This window comes from Lagopus leucura, unplaced genomic scaffold (assembly GCF_019238085.1).
Source record: "Lagopus leucura isolate 7727_CA_CO unplaced genomic scaffold, USGS_WTPT01 Super-Scaffold_100016, whole genome shotgun sequence".
NCBI classification, from domain to species: domain Eukaryota; kingdom Metazoa; phylum Chordata; class Aves; order Galliformes; family Phasianidae; genus Lagopus; species Lagopus leucura.
In genome coordinates this window covers 887845-903802 of record NW_024962270.1, presented here as the reverse complement: position 1 = coordinate 903802, position 15958 = coordinate 887845, and the positions used below count along the sequence as shown (strand labels likewise).

The 15958-nt window shown below is 45.8% G+C and overlaps 1 protein-coding gene and 1 long non-coding RNA gene across 6 annotated transcripts in view; both read right to left on the bottom strand.

Annotated features, from left to right (window-relative positions):
- Positions 1–607: 607 nt before the first annotated feature.
- On the bottom strand, positions 608–4774 carry LOC122182856. Its single transcript, XR_006180030.1, has 6 exons — positions 4603–4774; positions 3840–3963; positions 3223–3508; positions 2777–2916; positions 1857–1943; positions 608–909 (listed from the first exon to the last, which is right to left on the bottom strand). It is a non-coding gene; the product is annotated as an uncharacterized LOC122182856 (long non-coding RNA).
- A 5922-nt stretch (positions 4775–10696) lies between these two features.
- HTR2C (5-hydroxytryptamine receptor 2C) overlaps positions 10697–15958 on the bottom strand; it is a 193651-nt gene continuing 188389 nt past the window's right edge. For all 5 annotated transcript variants that reach the window (XM_042876871.1, XM_042876876.1, XM_042876874.1 and 2 more), the window contains one exon: positions 10697–14277. In XM_042876871.1, coding sequence (XP_042732805.1) covers positions 13445–14277 — 833 coding nt within the window. In that variant the 3' untranslated portion in view covers positions 10697–13444. The remainder of the gene's footprint in view (positions 14278–15958) is intronic.

Sequence of the window (15958 nt, the reverse complement as noted above, 5' to 3'; positions counted from 1 at the left end):
TGCTATGTGGGTACCAACCCAGTCTTATTTGGGGATGTATCAAGGAAGGAAGGCACTAGAAAAAGAACCAACTTGTCTATGGACAGATTGGGGGACAAAGGAAGCTTCTCAACTGCTGGTATTTAGGCAAGATGTAACTCTACCCTTCACTACCTCTGGGTGATGGAAGGGAGCAGCTCTTTGCATATTGCCCTGTGCAGAGTCCCCTTCCTTCCACGTCTGGTCTCCAGGCAGGATTTGATAGGACAAGAGAAACAGCCCTGCATCACATAGCTCAGACATTTTGCTTAGCTTGCTCCTGAGGTCAAACTTGGGGTATCCATGGGGCATCATAGCGGAGCAGGAGCACACCTGGATTTCCACCTCTGAGCCCAAGATGAGCAGAGATGCTCAGTCCCGCTCATTCTGAGCTCTGCATGGTAATTGCAGGAGCCACAAGACTTGGGCACATCCAGATAGATGCCATCCAGACTCTGTTTTTTCCAAACTGCCCTCAGAGCAACAGTTACTCCTTTTGTAACGACTAAAAGCACTGAAGAAAACTGTTGGAAAGAATCCCATTGAGGTTTCCTTGTTAATAGGAATACCTCACAGTCGGTCTCTGACATCTTGCCAGGCCCTTAAATTGTTTCAACACTGATGCATTGTGAAAGCCATCTGTGTGAAGGAGAGGTAAGAAAAGAGGCTGGTGCAGATGGAACTTCACTTGCTTTATCCCACGGGAATGCACAAGCATTTGGCCATCCACACGTAGGTCTGCAGCTTATGCTCCCCTGGAACTTCTTGCTGCTACTGCATCCCATCCTGTGTGCTGATGCAGTTTGCTCTGCTCCATTACTGTGGCTAGTGGCAGCAGGCACAGCAGAGACCTCAGCAGACCGAAGTGCCTTCTGCAGACTGAAAGCTCATCTAGAACAGGGGAGAAACAAATGAGAACAAGCACAGGCAGAGATTGGAGAAGGAATGGATGCCGTATTCCCCGACTAAAACTCAACCCCAAAAGATCAGAGCTATTTCTGTCACTACAAGATATAAAAGTTAGATGGAAGCCTGCCTAGAAACCTGCCTAGTAACAAAGGGTGCATTCTCTTATAGTACTTGTATGCTGTTGCTCGACAGGAGCCTTTTGATTGCAGACACTGGGCTTGGTCCTTCCCAGTCCTTCCTTTGATAAGGTCCATAATTAACATTTATAGCAAGTCCATTTCAAAATCCATCCCCTGACACACTGTGCTCCTCCTGTTCCCGGGTTCCCCTGTGCTTGGCCAAGCATGTCTTTGGTAACACACACTGAGAGCTCCTTTAAATGCCCTCCAGTTTAGGGACTCCTTTCTGTCTTCGACTGATAAAGTCTTAGAGCCGTTTGTCAGGGAATGAAAAGCAACCTACAGAATATTTTCCCCAGTGGATGTCAATAGTTGTCAAACATGTGAAAGCACAACCCTGCACGTGCTGCAGGGAAATGCAGGATCCATTTGCATCTGTCATATTCTAGCAACAGCTTTTGGGAAACAAAGCAGGGAAGGTGCTATTGAGGTCACAGCAGTAACTGGGCATACAACATTGCTCTCCTCTCACTGAGGTCTGTATCTAAAAACCAACAAGAGAAAATTAAGGGTTGGTTATAATTGTTTTTTGTCATTGTTTGTTTTAAAATATACATCATAAATCAGACTATGGCATTACACTGTTAATTATCCCAGTTCCAGAAGGAGCTCATCTGCATCCTTCACAGTCTACATCCATTTCTTTTTTCAGTTCTTCTCCTGCAATTTCCATCAGTAACATCTCAATGTCATCATCTTCAGTGACAAGTGCTTCCCTCAGCTCTGTGCAGCTCAGCTGCTGTGCCTCACCTGCTTCTTGTGAGGAATGGGATGTTGAGTTTTAAGTCCTCAGACTGTGCCACAGAGTCTTCTTGGCTTCCTGGAAGCAGTTCCAAACTTGGGAGAACAAGGAAGAGAACAACCAGTACATGACATTTCTAACTGGAGATATGCTTCCAGCAAACCAGCTCTGAGATCTGTAGTTAACCCCTCCTGCACCTCACACACAGGGATGGGGATTCAGTTAACCTGAGGCTGCCTTTAATGTGCAAGATACCAGCTGGTACATTTTTCATAGTGGGAATTTATCTGTACAGATTGAGCAGTTTGAGTCTAGAAAACAGGGGCCAGGTTTTGTAGCAGAAACACATTGCCACCCTCATTAGTTTGCCTGTAAATATGTCAAGAAGAAGTCATCCTCTGCAAAAACCTGCTTACTAACTGAGTTACTTTTCCCCATTACATACTCAGCAGAGATTTTGAGTGAGCAATTTGAATTATTTCAGATGACCTCCTCCTTTGTTGGATAATGCCATGACACATCTCAAACACCCCGTTTTTCCCCTGATGCAGAAGAACTTATGTCTAATGGAAAAATGGCACTGATGAACAACAAGTTGTGGTCATCAGCTGCTTGAAAGTTTCATGACTTCAACCCTGACCAAGGTGTATTCAGGTGGGACAGAAGCAAGAATCGCCTAGGAAGAAACAAGACAGTGTGTATGAAGCACAGGTAAAAAATTCCTAAGTAACCTCTTTTCCCAGAGAAGTTGAGGACGCCCCATCCCTAGAGGCACTCAAGGCCAGGCTGGGTGGCTTCCAATACCCTGTGGGACATCTGCTGCCTTCAAAGGAAACAGAAGACCAGTAGAATATTTGAAATTTCTACCTTTTCTTCAAGGGCAATGTAAACCTTCCATATCCACTACTGCTTTTGCCAGTGTTCTTACCATAGGTGGTTTTCTGGCTGGGGGCTCATCCACGTCCTCAGCAACAGACAGATACATCTCTGCTGCCTTTCGCTTCCATCTCTGTATCTTGGGAAAGGTGGTTTTCCAGTCCATAGGCCTCACAGATACCTTGTGTCCACCTAAAGTAAAAGGAAGAGACTTCTGATACAGCCTTGCTGTGCCTCAAGAGAGATTCACGTTCTCTTATCATTCCCACAGCCCTTCCACTAATACATCTGACCAGTGGAATTACATTGCCATGTCCAGGATTCTCAGCAATGCTTTCCACACAGTCATCTCTATCTATCAACAACTCATAAAAAGGAACAAAGAAAACCAATAGTTGCACTCAGTAATAATCCAGGGCAAGGAAAACTCTGACACCTAACTATCCTAAGCAACAGCATTACTTTTCTGAGATGCTGCAACAAGCTCCTTGTGCTCACCTTTAAGTCTTGTCTTGCAAGGCAGTTTCTTTGCTTTTCCCTTCCTCTCCTCAGATCTCTTGCGTTTTTGTCCAGCCAGGCCATGGGAGGAAGTTGGAATGTCAACTGCAGAGAACAGTCCCAGGAAAGAGCAATCAGGAAATCTAAGTAGAAAGACAGTGTATCAAACCCAGGTGCCTGTTCAGTACCTGTACCTCTCTCTGGTGCCTTCTGAACCTCTGTCTGGTTCCCCAGACTTTCTGCAAGGCTGCAAGACTGTTCACAGGGAGGCCACTTACATCAGCTTCTGGCAGAAAGAAAACAAGAAATAATTGAAGAGCATCTCTCTGGAGGAAGCTTTCAGCACAGTCAACCACAAGCTTCGCATTTTCAAGCATTGCTTCTTACAGTTGCCTTTCCACTGCTCAAATGTTGTGCCATTTCTACAGTCCTGCAATGCATTTACCTCTCTCCAGAAAAAGCCCACCACTGTTCTGACAGCCAAAACACAAACTAGTACTTCACTTATCATCCCTCTTCCCTGCACTCCCCAATGAACAGTTACTTGACATCCTGCACCCACTCAGAAGTAATATTCAAAATTAAGTCTTTCATGCTTCATGCCATCAGAAACTCACCGTTGCTTGGTGGTACAGTCGGTCCGTTCCCACTGCGTTCCTTCAGGTGAAGAAAAGTGCAGTGGGCTTTCTGACAGCCTCCTGGCTGATTCTCCCAAAAGCAGGGAATCTCACTGTGCTTCTTCTGAAGAGAGAAAGAAAGGAAGGGTCATGGAAACAGGCACGCGAGGTTTGCAAAGAGATGCAGCGCTCCAGGTCATTTATCACCAAAGGAAACATCTGGGAGCAGATTTACAACATAAGCTGTAACCACTCGCCATATTTTGGTTTCTTATTCTTCAGGTAGAGGAGTCAGGCACTCTCAGTTCAGTGGGTTAAACCAATGCACCTGCAAAATGCTACCATTATTTGGGACAAACAGTGCCTTCAAATGCCATGATTAAGTCATCAGAAACTATTGGGCAGAACCTTAGCTCTTTACCATCATTTCTTGCCCCACCCTTCACTACTCCAAGCAGCCAGAACAAACTGCTCTGAAGAAATCCAGGACACAGAAGGCCTGACAGACCATATCCAAGCCATGCTGGCAGGAGAGCAGCGCCTGCTCTTTCCTACCAGCCCGCTCCACAGGTTTAGGAGTCTGAGCAATGCGGTCTTTTTGCATCTGGGGAGAAAATGCCTTTGGCACCTAATGCAAACATCTCTGGCTAAGATATACCTAAGGCATTCTCCTCCCCTACCTCCTCCCAGCCCCTCTAGAAACAGAAACCACTAAGATTTTCACAGCAGATGTATCTAGCCTGCAGAATTGCATTCAGCTCACCTATAGCAATGAAAAGTGGTTTTGTGGACTAAGTTGGAGAGCACATCTTTAGGCAAACACATCAATTCTCATGTGCCTGAACTTGCAGTCCCTGCTGAAACAGCAACCTTCCATCCACGTTTGGCAGACTTGTTCACTCCCGAGAGCCACTTCACAGTGGCAGAAGGGACAGCTGTCTCTCTGCAAGCAAAAGGAAACCACAAAGGAAAATAAGAGTACAGCCTGAAATGTGTCCATGCCATTAGCGCAGGTTGTTAGCAGCGAGTGCAGAATCCCACTGATTATGATGGTAACACATCACCAGTAGGTCACCCCCTGCTCAAGCCCTTTCTCTTAAAAGTGAGGAAAAGGGAGAAAATCCAGGCCAAAGAAACCCAACCATACCTTCAAACAGATAGAGCAGAAATAGAAGTAGCAGTCATCTCTTTGCTGATACATGGGGTACTTAGAGTGAGTTTGGGTCCTCTACAAAGGAATTCCTCACTCTTAGAAAGAGATGGCTGCAGTCTTGGACTGTTTGGATCCCCATAATGTCCTCTTGTACAGGAAGCCTACAGAAAGTATCAGTGAGGGAAGAATCATGAGGAATAAGCCTTTCCCCAGCTTTCTTTTTATGTAATTTAGACTCTCGAGGAGGGCAGTGTCTTGGAAGCAGCTGTTGCAAGAACTGTGCCAACTCTAGATCCAACTTGTGTCTAACTGCCACGACTTCTCACAGCAAGTATTGTCCTCCATCTCATTAACAGTTATATATCTTGAAGCACACATGAAAAAGACTCCATCATCTACTTTTACTGCTGCAATGGATGCACTGGTACGACTCACATGTTTGACAAACCAATTCTGGCTTACCAAGGAACAGCTGCAGTCCTCCTCCCTTCCAGCTAACGTACCAGACCGATGTCTGAGCAACATCCATCAGCCACCAGCACTACCACTGCCAAGCAGGATGAGGCTGACTCAGCATGTCCACACTTCTGCACAGCTCTCACAGCTGTGGCACGCACTGGTGGCAGCCAGGGCCCCAAGCACAGTGCTTGTGATATCACCAGATAGTCCACGTCCCCAACTGAGCACCTGGCTCTCCAGTATGACTTCAGTGAGGTCTTGTGTAACAGGTGGGCAGCCAGGTCTAGCATTAGATATGTTGGCCTCAGCAAGGGGACTGGAGCTTGATGATTCTTGAGGTCCCTTCCAACCCAAGCCATTCTATGATTCTGTGAATTTGAAAACCAATCTACCTTCTGTTTGCTCATTTTCCAGCTTTATATGTTTTCATTTTTCAGAATACAAAATGCAAACACTACAACCTGCCAATAAGGCTGTAAGGAGCTACTCATTCCTTCATGTCCACAGAGGACATGAAAAGGCAGAAGTTGCATCTCACCGCCCTGAGGTACTGCTGCTGAGCCTGCCCAGCTCATACAGCCGCTACCATCTCCATGGCCACTGGGTGTCAGCATCCCTGCTTGATCGCAGAGGAGAGGGACAGCCTCACCTCCACCAGATTTCAGCACCTATTGCATGAAAATCGAGGTAACAGTGGCTCTCACTGTGAAAACGATGCATTTTGCTCTCTGCGCTGTTAAGTAGAGAAATGCTGTAACATATGGAATATCCCCAGTTGGAAGGGACCCATCAAGTTTTTCACACACAGGGTGGTGAGGCACTGGAACAGGTTGCCTAAGGAGGCGGTGGATGCCCCATCCCTGCAGGCATTCAAGGCCAGGCTGGATGTGGCTCTGGGCAGCCTGGTCTGCTGGTTGGCGACCCTGCACATAGCAGGGGGTTGGAACCAGATGAGTGCTGTGCTCCTTTTCAACCCAGGCAATTCTGTAATTCTACGATGTCCAAGAATCATCAGTAAATGTAAAGAATTCCATGGGCTGTGGTTGGTTTGCAGCTCTCTGTACAGTTTGAGGGACATCTGAGAGCACTGCCAAGCTCTCTGTGTCTCTGTAAGAGCCAGATTTTCACAGGAGGATGTGTGCTTCTCATGGCTGAATCATTTGAGTTGGAAGGGATCCTTAAAGGCCATCTAATCCAACTCCCCTGCACTGAGTGGCTGACAGCTGGAATCCTTAACACAGTCTCCATGTTCCCCTTTCCAATGGCTCTGTTTGAATGAAGGCTCCAAAACACTTCTCTAAAGCCATCAGTGACCTGCATGATTCATTTTCACTAAGGGGAAAAAAAAAAAAAAAAAAAAAAAAAAGAATAAATATCTTTTGCTTTGTTTTCTTTTTTCAATGCTGGGAAGAACTTCGTTCTGTAACAGAATTAACTTGTGTAGATATCTTTAAAAACACAAAGGATGGCAGAGTGTTCTTCACTGGAACTAACACAGTGGCAGAGAAAACACAGATACCAGACACATGATGTTCTTGGGAAAAGATCAGTCTTTCAAGGCTATCTGAAAACACAGCAGTCCCTCAGCACCCAGGAATGGCTCAGTGCACTGCAGAGCTGTTTATCTGCCCACAGCTGGAAAGAAACTTTGCACTGGAACACATATAATGCAAACTGAAGATGCTGCACCTGAGCATGCTTTGCAAGGTCTGTCTGCTGTTAGCTGGGCTGGAGAGAGCTCTGTGCCACTGAGAGGTCCACATCTCCCACATAAAGCCCAGGAGAGGACTCTCCATGCTTTTATCTGATGCTGTTCCTGCTCTGAACTGCTGACCTGGAAATATGTCCCATCCCTTGAGACTCTTCAATCAGTTTGGCTGGGAGCCACCCAGAAATTTTTGTCCATGCTGCCAATTTGTTTAGAAATGTCACGCTGAGAAAACCATCACTTTTCTGCCTGCAAGGTTCAGCTGAGTCCTCTTTTAACAACAGAGAGCTTAAAAGGCCAACCTCACTATTTTGCTGGATCAAAAGCATGGAGCTCCTGGATGTGCAGCTGGAAATGCAGCAACAGAGGAAAGCATTGGAAAAAGTCAGACACAGAGCTTGCATTGTCTGAGTCCCAACCCTCAAGCTGCTCAATAGCACATCTTGAGCAACACCAGCCAAAGGCAACCCAATGGGACATTACCTCAACACTGCAGCACCCCAGAGGAGACCAAGATTGGGTCGAATAAAACTCAGCATCCTGAAAAATGCTCCTGTGGGTAAATAAAGCCTACTTATGTGGCTGAGAGCAGTCAGGGTTGAGCTAACCAAACTGGTTAATTCTGGATGCTTCTGCATGTGCAAAAGAAATATTGCTTCATACACTTGGAGCAGGGCTCAGGGCTGGGAACACACTGCCTCCACCACCCCCTGATTTCATGATGCTCTCCCTGGGGAGAATGCACTGCCTTGGCACGGCCTCTCCTCCAGGACTTGGAAGGGCCATGGTATAAAAAGAGTGTTCTTGCTTCGAGATGTTTGTTCCTCCCATGCTTTGGGATGCATCACCGAGGAGGTGAGAGGTGCAGATGGCTGGTTTGGAGCTGAGCAGTGCCAGCTGGCAGGCTGGGGAGAGCAGGCACTGAGCTGTGCCCTCCCACTGCACCCCTGCAGCATAAATTCCTGTCGGAAGGCAAGGGCTGAGCCCTCTGTAGGCTTCTTAGTTGCTGTTCCTGCTCCCTCCTTGGAAAATGCTGTTCCAGACCCAGAATGTTGCAGTTGCTAGAAGCCCGCTTCTAATTCCTAGTTTATTTCTGGCCCTTTTTATATGCCAATGTTCTTCAAGCCCAAGTAGCTCCTCTTCTTTCTTAGTCAGAATAAGCACTCCCTGATGTCCTCCTGTAGAGCTTCCTTCCCCCATCTTTGGTTGCCAGGAGGAACAAGCCAAGATCTGTACTCTCATACTGGTAGAAGTGCCACTTCTACCCAGTGCCCATCCTGTGTCCCCTCCCCATGCTTGTCGCTAGGATGGCCGCTCAGGCTTTACACAGTCACAGAATCATAGAATCATTCAGGTTAGGAAAGACCTTTAAGACCCCCAAGTCCAACCCCACCCCACTGTGCCCATCACCACGTCCCTCAGTGCCACATCCCCACAGCTCTGGAGCACCTCCATGGATGGTGACCCCACCGCTCTCTGGGCAGCCCTGTGCCACTGCAGCACTGTTCTAATTCCAGTCCAAACTTTTTAAAGCAGAAGTGCCAACTGACTGCGATACAACAGGAAATCATACTCATTTACTCTCAAGGAGCACAGAACTGACTATGGAAAAGTACCATTTGTTGACCATGGTTTGCTGCATTACCTGCTTTGTGGCAAGTTGAATGACACATCCCAAATCTTCCTCTCCGAAAAGTCACCAAGGGGCTGCTCCAGCCTCCAGTCAGCAAACAGGAGCTTGATTCAAATCTTCAGTGGCTCTGGTTTACATCCAGCACAGCACCATCCCATTCTGCTGCTCGTTTCTGCAGGAGGAGACACTCACAGCAGTGGTGCACACAAAGGTAAAACTGCCTTCACTTTCAGCAGTTGCAACCAGGCAGTGGTCTAACAGGCACCAGCCTGCAGATTGCTTTTAATGCTTCAGCAATTGAAATAACTCAAAATGCCACAATTACATCCTATTAAAATTTGATATTTCGGCTGTATTTTAATTAAATATTAATTTACCTGACTTCTTGTTGAGGTAATTACAATTGGAGCACAGGAAAGCTCAGAACACTGGGTGTAACACATCCCTGCTGGATGCTGCTTGATTCATTTCTCCAGTCCCCCCACTACTAAAGTGATGCTGGTGTGGTAAAACTGCAGGCATTGCCCCAGCAACCTGCTGGCAAAATTGAGTTCACATGCTAATCTGCCTTTAACTTTTTGGGTAACTGTTGCTTAAAGATCTGCTGGTGTGCTTGTTTAATGGGCAAACATGCCTTGCTGCATTGACTGTCTGTCTCAGATAGACTTAAAATCTCTCACCTGAGGACATTCCATCTCTGTGTTGTTCTGGGGTTGCAGCATCCCTGCACAGCCAAGAGGGAATGACACACCTCGTAGGTATTTGTCAGCTCCTGACAGCTCCAGAGCATGAGCTCAGAGCGTGGGTAAAAGCCAAAAGCAGGAGGCCTGGGACTCGAAGAAAAATGAGGGAGAGACAAAACAGTCAATAGCAACTTCACAGGCACAAAGAAATGAAAGCATATTTTGTTACAGCAACTCAGAATCAGTGAATCGTTGGAGCTGGAAGGGACCCTTAAAGGCCATCTGGTCCAACTCCCTGCACTGAGCAGGGACACCCACAGCCCCATCAGTGCTCAGAGCCTCATCCAGCCTGACCTTGGGTGTCTGCAGCCATCCACCTGTACCCCCAACTTCACCAATACACTTCCATTACAACGCCCAAAGTCTTGGTGGCCTCTGGGAGCTCCTTCCCAGGAAGAATTTCTGACAGTTTTCTTTGCCTGGAGAGAAATGGAGACAAAGCCAGGTGCAGTTCTCAGCTCAGCATACCATGACCCAGGGAGGAAACCTGCCCAAGAGACATCTGCATCTTTCTCACATGATGGATGCCACATTTGCAACACCGAGTTACCATCATTTGCCTGCCAGAACACCAAACACTCCTCATTAAAAGCTAAATAATACTTACGCAGAGCTACTTGTGGTTTGCTTTTCTTCTTCAAAGAACACGAAAGGCAGAACAAACAGAAGACATCACTGTACCTGAGCTGAGATGTGAGCACTGACCCAGGGCCCACAGAGGGTAATCCTGAGGCGCTATTGTGGGTAATGGCTACAATTCAGCATAGCAAAGCTGCTATGAGAGCGAGGTGATGGTGGTTAACTCTTCAAACTGAAGCAATTTTTAAAACATCATTTTCAAAAGATGTTCCTGGAGGAAGGAAGGAGAAGCGGGGAAAGAGCTGTTTTTCAGCATTATTTTGTTTAGCATGGTAGAAATGTTGGGTTATCTGCACTAATTGCTATGGCTGAAACAACCACAGGCTATGATCTGAGAGGGGGAGGAGAAACAAAGATCGTTATCTCCATTTCTCGCTGTTACTTTAACTTTGGTCAGATATATTTTTGATCAGGATATGTTTTAATTGGTGAAATAGGAAAGAAAAAGAGGGCATGTCCATTTATTTATTTTCCAATAGACCATGAAAAAGAAAAAAAAAAATAGAGTGATTAAACCAACAATCTTTCTTTAATAAATTAATAGCAGCATCACAAAACCCTGATGTGAATGACCCAATGGAAGTTGGGTAAGAGACAGTGTTTAATCATTCCCAAAAATGTTATCAGCCCCTGGCAGGGAGATAACACAGGCTATAAGGCAGTCCCCTTGTCTGGTTATCTGGAGAAGAACATCCATCAGAACGGGTCCAGCTGTGTAGCAACGCTCGACATATTTACAGTCCCAGTGCTGAATTATTTTAAAAACATTTATAAAAACTCTGTAAATTCTCAGTTCAGGTCTTGTTATTTACATCCAACAGAGCGGGTGCCCTTTTTGCCCATACAACAGAACTGGCAGAGGTAAGACGTGAAGGCTCCTATGCAAAGAGAACACCTTTGTGTGGTACAAGTTGGAGGACGCTGTGGTCAATGAGCTATTCACACAAGTGCTAGAAGCTACTGAAATTCAACTTATTGCTAAATGCTTTCCATGTCTGGTTGACTTCTATCCATACATGCATATATATATGTACACGCACATATATGCACACAGACAAATATATGGCTGTAAAAGATGAGCTGTGAATTCACCCAAGGAAAATAATAAAAGTAGAATTTTGAAAGCAATGCGATCTTTGTGATTTTTCTGTACCACTTGAGATATCCACATCTGACACAGAACAAAGGGCAGTCATTGAAGGCACAAGTCTGTGTCTCTGGACAGTGCTTTTCCTGTGGGTTACAGACCTTTCTGGACAGGCAGGGTGCATTCTCAAGCATTCAACCAGCACCATCATCAGCAGATCAGCGCACACACCATGCACCTTGCTCAGATACCTCGCCTGCCTGCATGGAAGTACTACGGATTTTGCACAGGACAGAATGAAGGACAAGAGAGGGCCACCAGCTTCACTGAATCAAGCTAGACACAAACCAGCAGCAGATGCAACCTGTCTCAGCCAGGTATTGCTGTGCACAGCAAAGCAACAGCGCTACACTGCACCAGTGTGCTTTCAGAATGTTGTGTTTCTCCTTCACTTGGGTTCTGGAGGGGATGAGCACAGCAAGCTTAGAGTGCAAGCAGTTCACATCAGTAAAATGCAACTTATCCCTGCCTCATGTACGCTTCTTGTTCTGAGGAATCTCATGGGCAGAGGCTGTTAGCAGTGCTAAATACATCCACGTTAGATGGATGACTGCAGCATTTGTGTGTTAGTTAATGAAGATGTAAAAACATTACGGGTTAGATCTGGCATCGCACAGCACCCTGCACAAGGCAAACTGCACAAGTGGCATCGCCCACAGGCACTGTGCCAGAAGGACGTGTTGGTGCCTTTCAGGGTTTGTCTGCACAGGAGCACAGAGAGGAATTAATTCCAATTGCTTATGGTGTGAATTAAAAGCAGATTACTTCAACTGCATTAAAACATGATGTGGATGTTTTCATTAAGATATAAGTGGCTTTAACATGATATAGGATCACTTACTTTGGGAGTGAAATTGAGTAAATCAAACTGAACAGATAATCCAGATTAATCTTCCATACAGACGTGTTCCAAGTTGTAATTCCTTGTCTGCTTCCTTTCTGTCCCTGATCATAGTTTGTTATTAAACTATAGCAAACCGTTCCAGCCACACACCCTGTCCAGCTCTGCACACCTGTCCCAAGTCTGGGGAAAAAAGGGATCCTCATTTATGCCCCTCTCCTGAGCATCCCCTGGGGAAGAGCATCCCTCATCCTGCAGCCTCCTCCCAACCTGTGCCGAGAGCACGGCACATTTTGCTCTACATCCAATGCACTGTTTTACCCCCAGCACTGCACATCCCTGTCTCTGGAAAAATAAATGCAAAACAAGCTAACGACTAAAGAAGTGAGGGGATGGAGAAGGTGAGCTCTCACAAAGCCAGAGCTCTCCTCTCCAGGTCAACCAATGACCTGATCATCCAAACGGTCCTCTGAAGGCAGTGCCAGCCATTCTGAGTACTGCTTCCCCCATCCTGGAGTACATGGGAGTCTACAAGAACAAGAGAGGGCATTTTACAAATCTGACACCCTCCATTTTTAAAATGGTCAAAGCAGATAACAAGTTGGCTCTCTTTCCCATGCTTCCCCTCCAAGTTTGCAAGCGATCCCAACACCACACCAGAAACACATTCCCAACCTAGGATCAAAGTGGTGAATGGAGAGGAAGCAGCAGGATGGTCCCTAGAAGTGAAATGTTGCCCCAGGATGCAAGCGAGCCACGACTCTTACCACGACACACCTGGCCAGCTGCCTACAGCTCTTATGCTGTCTCTGCCAGGTTTCTGTACACTCTTTACACGGCACAAATAGGGGTGAGGATTTAAAGTATATATTTACTGTCAACTTGAAAAAGAAAGTTATACTGACCAAGTCTAATAGCATGTATTTGATATATAACTATTAACGTGCCATTCTGGACTCCAGCAAATGCCACCTGAGATAAATATTCAGCATTTTTGTTCATGCACTGGAAGAAGAATTCAAACATTTTGTCCATGACATATGCAAAGTAACTAGATCTGATCTAGTATTAACAGTAAATATAGAACCTTAAACTTCACTGCAGTATATTAATATATATGATTTTAAGTACTGGACTGGAAAGACAAATCTTTTTTTTTTCTCCTTAAAAAAAATCTTTGTTCAGAATGCAGTATTTACATCGTCCATTGACCAACGCTTACATTTTTATACAATGTGTTTTGGCCACAGATGGCCCGCAGTCGAAGGTGTGTGAGCCACCTTTACACACAGCTCACTCTTTCGCTCACAACATTACAGCTGTTTATGGAGAGCTCTGAGGTCCCCGGTTGCATTTCAAGGCCCTCCTCAGCTTCATCTAGTTCCATGCTGTTGAGCTCATTGCCATTTCGATAACTAGTTAAAGTCAGGTCTTTCCCGTATAAAGCTGTCGAAGCAACATTCAGGCACTGATTCTGTCGCAGTGCTGATTTTTTGCTGGTCTTGTATTGGCAGCGGATATAACTGGAGAAAGCCCTGCGGTAGGTTTTATTGAAGAGTGTGTATACGAGGGGATTAACCCCTGAGCAAACATACCCCACCCAAACAAACACGTCGAGGAGCTCGCTCAAGAGGTCTTTATCGCAGGCTTCCTTGCAAAGGACGGACATGACGTTAGTGATGAAGAATGGGCACCACATGATGAGAAACAAAAAGAAAACGATGCCCAGGACCTTGGAGGCTCTTCGCTCATTGTTGATGGACTGCATAGTTCCTTTCCGAAAAAGCACTGCCTCCTTACTCACAGGAGAGTTCAAATGCGATGCCCCTTCGTGGTTGTGAAGCATCGAAATGTGCTCTGTGTTGTTTTCTTTCTTGAGGCAGTTCACGCTGCTTCTCCTCTGCTTGGGCACCTCTCCACACATGAACACTGTGGCCTGTCTCTGCAGCACCTGGACGGTCAGGCAATATGTGATCACCATGATGATGAGAGGGATGAAGAACGCCATGAAAGACCCAATGAGGACAAAGTTCTCATCATTGAGGACGCAGGTCCCATTGATGAACACTCTGGAGTCATCCTGCAAACCAATGACTGGAATGGGCATAGATATCCCTAGAAGAACAAGAACAAAAAAGAGATGGTTAACAGGACAGACAGGGCTCCAAAGAGGGAGCACAGAAGGTGCACATCCTGCATGCATTTAGCCCACTGCCTAAGACTGCCTGAAAGAGAAGTTATTACTTCCACGTGGAAGGTAAAGCCTCATGTAACAACACTCCAGAGTGCAGCTCCAGGACGTGAGCACCCTTCACTGGGAGCAATTACAACTTCGCTGTGCTCCACAGCAACACAGCAAAACCAACACAACTGCTCTGTCAAGCACTTTTTCTAGTCTTTGTTGGTGTAGAAATGACAGTCATTCCATTGCTGTGTCACAGCCGGACGCTGCTTTGGGACCTTTTGAAATCACGGGCACAGAGTAGATACTAGTGAATATTACAAAAGAAAATGATCAAAAGGCAAAAGAATGAAGAATTGGAAACACGTTTGGTTAAGACATTAAAATAATCCTGATAGAAAAATGGCTACTTTTACCACGGCAACATGGACATCTGAAAGAAAAGCTCCCAGCTTTCTGGGTCCTTATTGCGGTGCAAGCAGAGAGTGATCCCTGCATGCCCTGCCTGCCCAGGCATTCATCCACAAACAGCATGAAACTGATAAGTATCACAAGCAACCCTACTTCAAATTCCTACTAAAGGCGCAGCTGGTTTGTCCTGGATTTCAGGACATCAGGCACACCTGGAGCAGCAGCAGGAGTCCTGCCCAGAGGGTCTCTGCAGACAGCTGTGTCCATGCTGCTGAACTCTTTGGCACGTGGGATCACAGTCCCACACTGGAAGAGACTTGAAGCCTTCCAAGGAAATCTGTCTACACATAGCCAGAAGCAACAACAAAATGTTTTGGAATCTCTTTACCTATATACATGTCAGAAGAGACATGGTGGGCCAGATCTAGCTAGATCATCATGGCTCAGAAAGGAGCAGCATGGCTCTTGTTCCCCCATTGCTTCTCCCACAGCTCCTGCCTGGCCACGGGCTCTCCTTCTACACATATCTGTAGGGCTGACCATGCTCTTCCTTCTCCCCAGCAATAACTGATATTGAGGTCACTGCTGTGTCTGGATGGCTTTTTTTGGATAGCTGTGAGCAGCACATGTCTTAGAGCTATTTCTCTGAGAGTCTGAATTTCTAAAGAGAGAGAGAGTAACATGCTAAAGATATTAACCAGGGCATTTTTCCCATTCCAGCTAAGTGTTTTCCAAGATTCTGAAGAATACATCTGCAATCTGTCATTACCATATAATTACCATTTGCCAGTAAGTCAGTGAAGGAATTTCTTCTCGAAAAGTAATGAATATAAATGCCTCCTGTGATTACAGCATGCACTCCTTAACCCAAGTGATAATCCCACTAATGCGTATCAGCTTACCCTTAGCAAGGTACTTGCTTCCTCTCTAACATATCTTTTAACTTGCCTGTACCAAGTCTGTAACTGAAATAACCTTCAGCCAATCATGACACTGACTCTTTATTGTTCAATGCCTCTTTCTGATGCTTTGGCTCCATCAAATACCAGACATCCCAAAAACGGTGGGAGGTGGACCAAACAGCCTTTGCACAAAGAAAAAATCTGATTTAAATCAATGACATTATGCTGGGATTGTATTTACATGGGTAGCTTTATACTTTACAGTCTTGTAAAACACATATCCCTTGAAACAAACCACAGA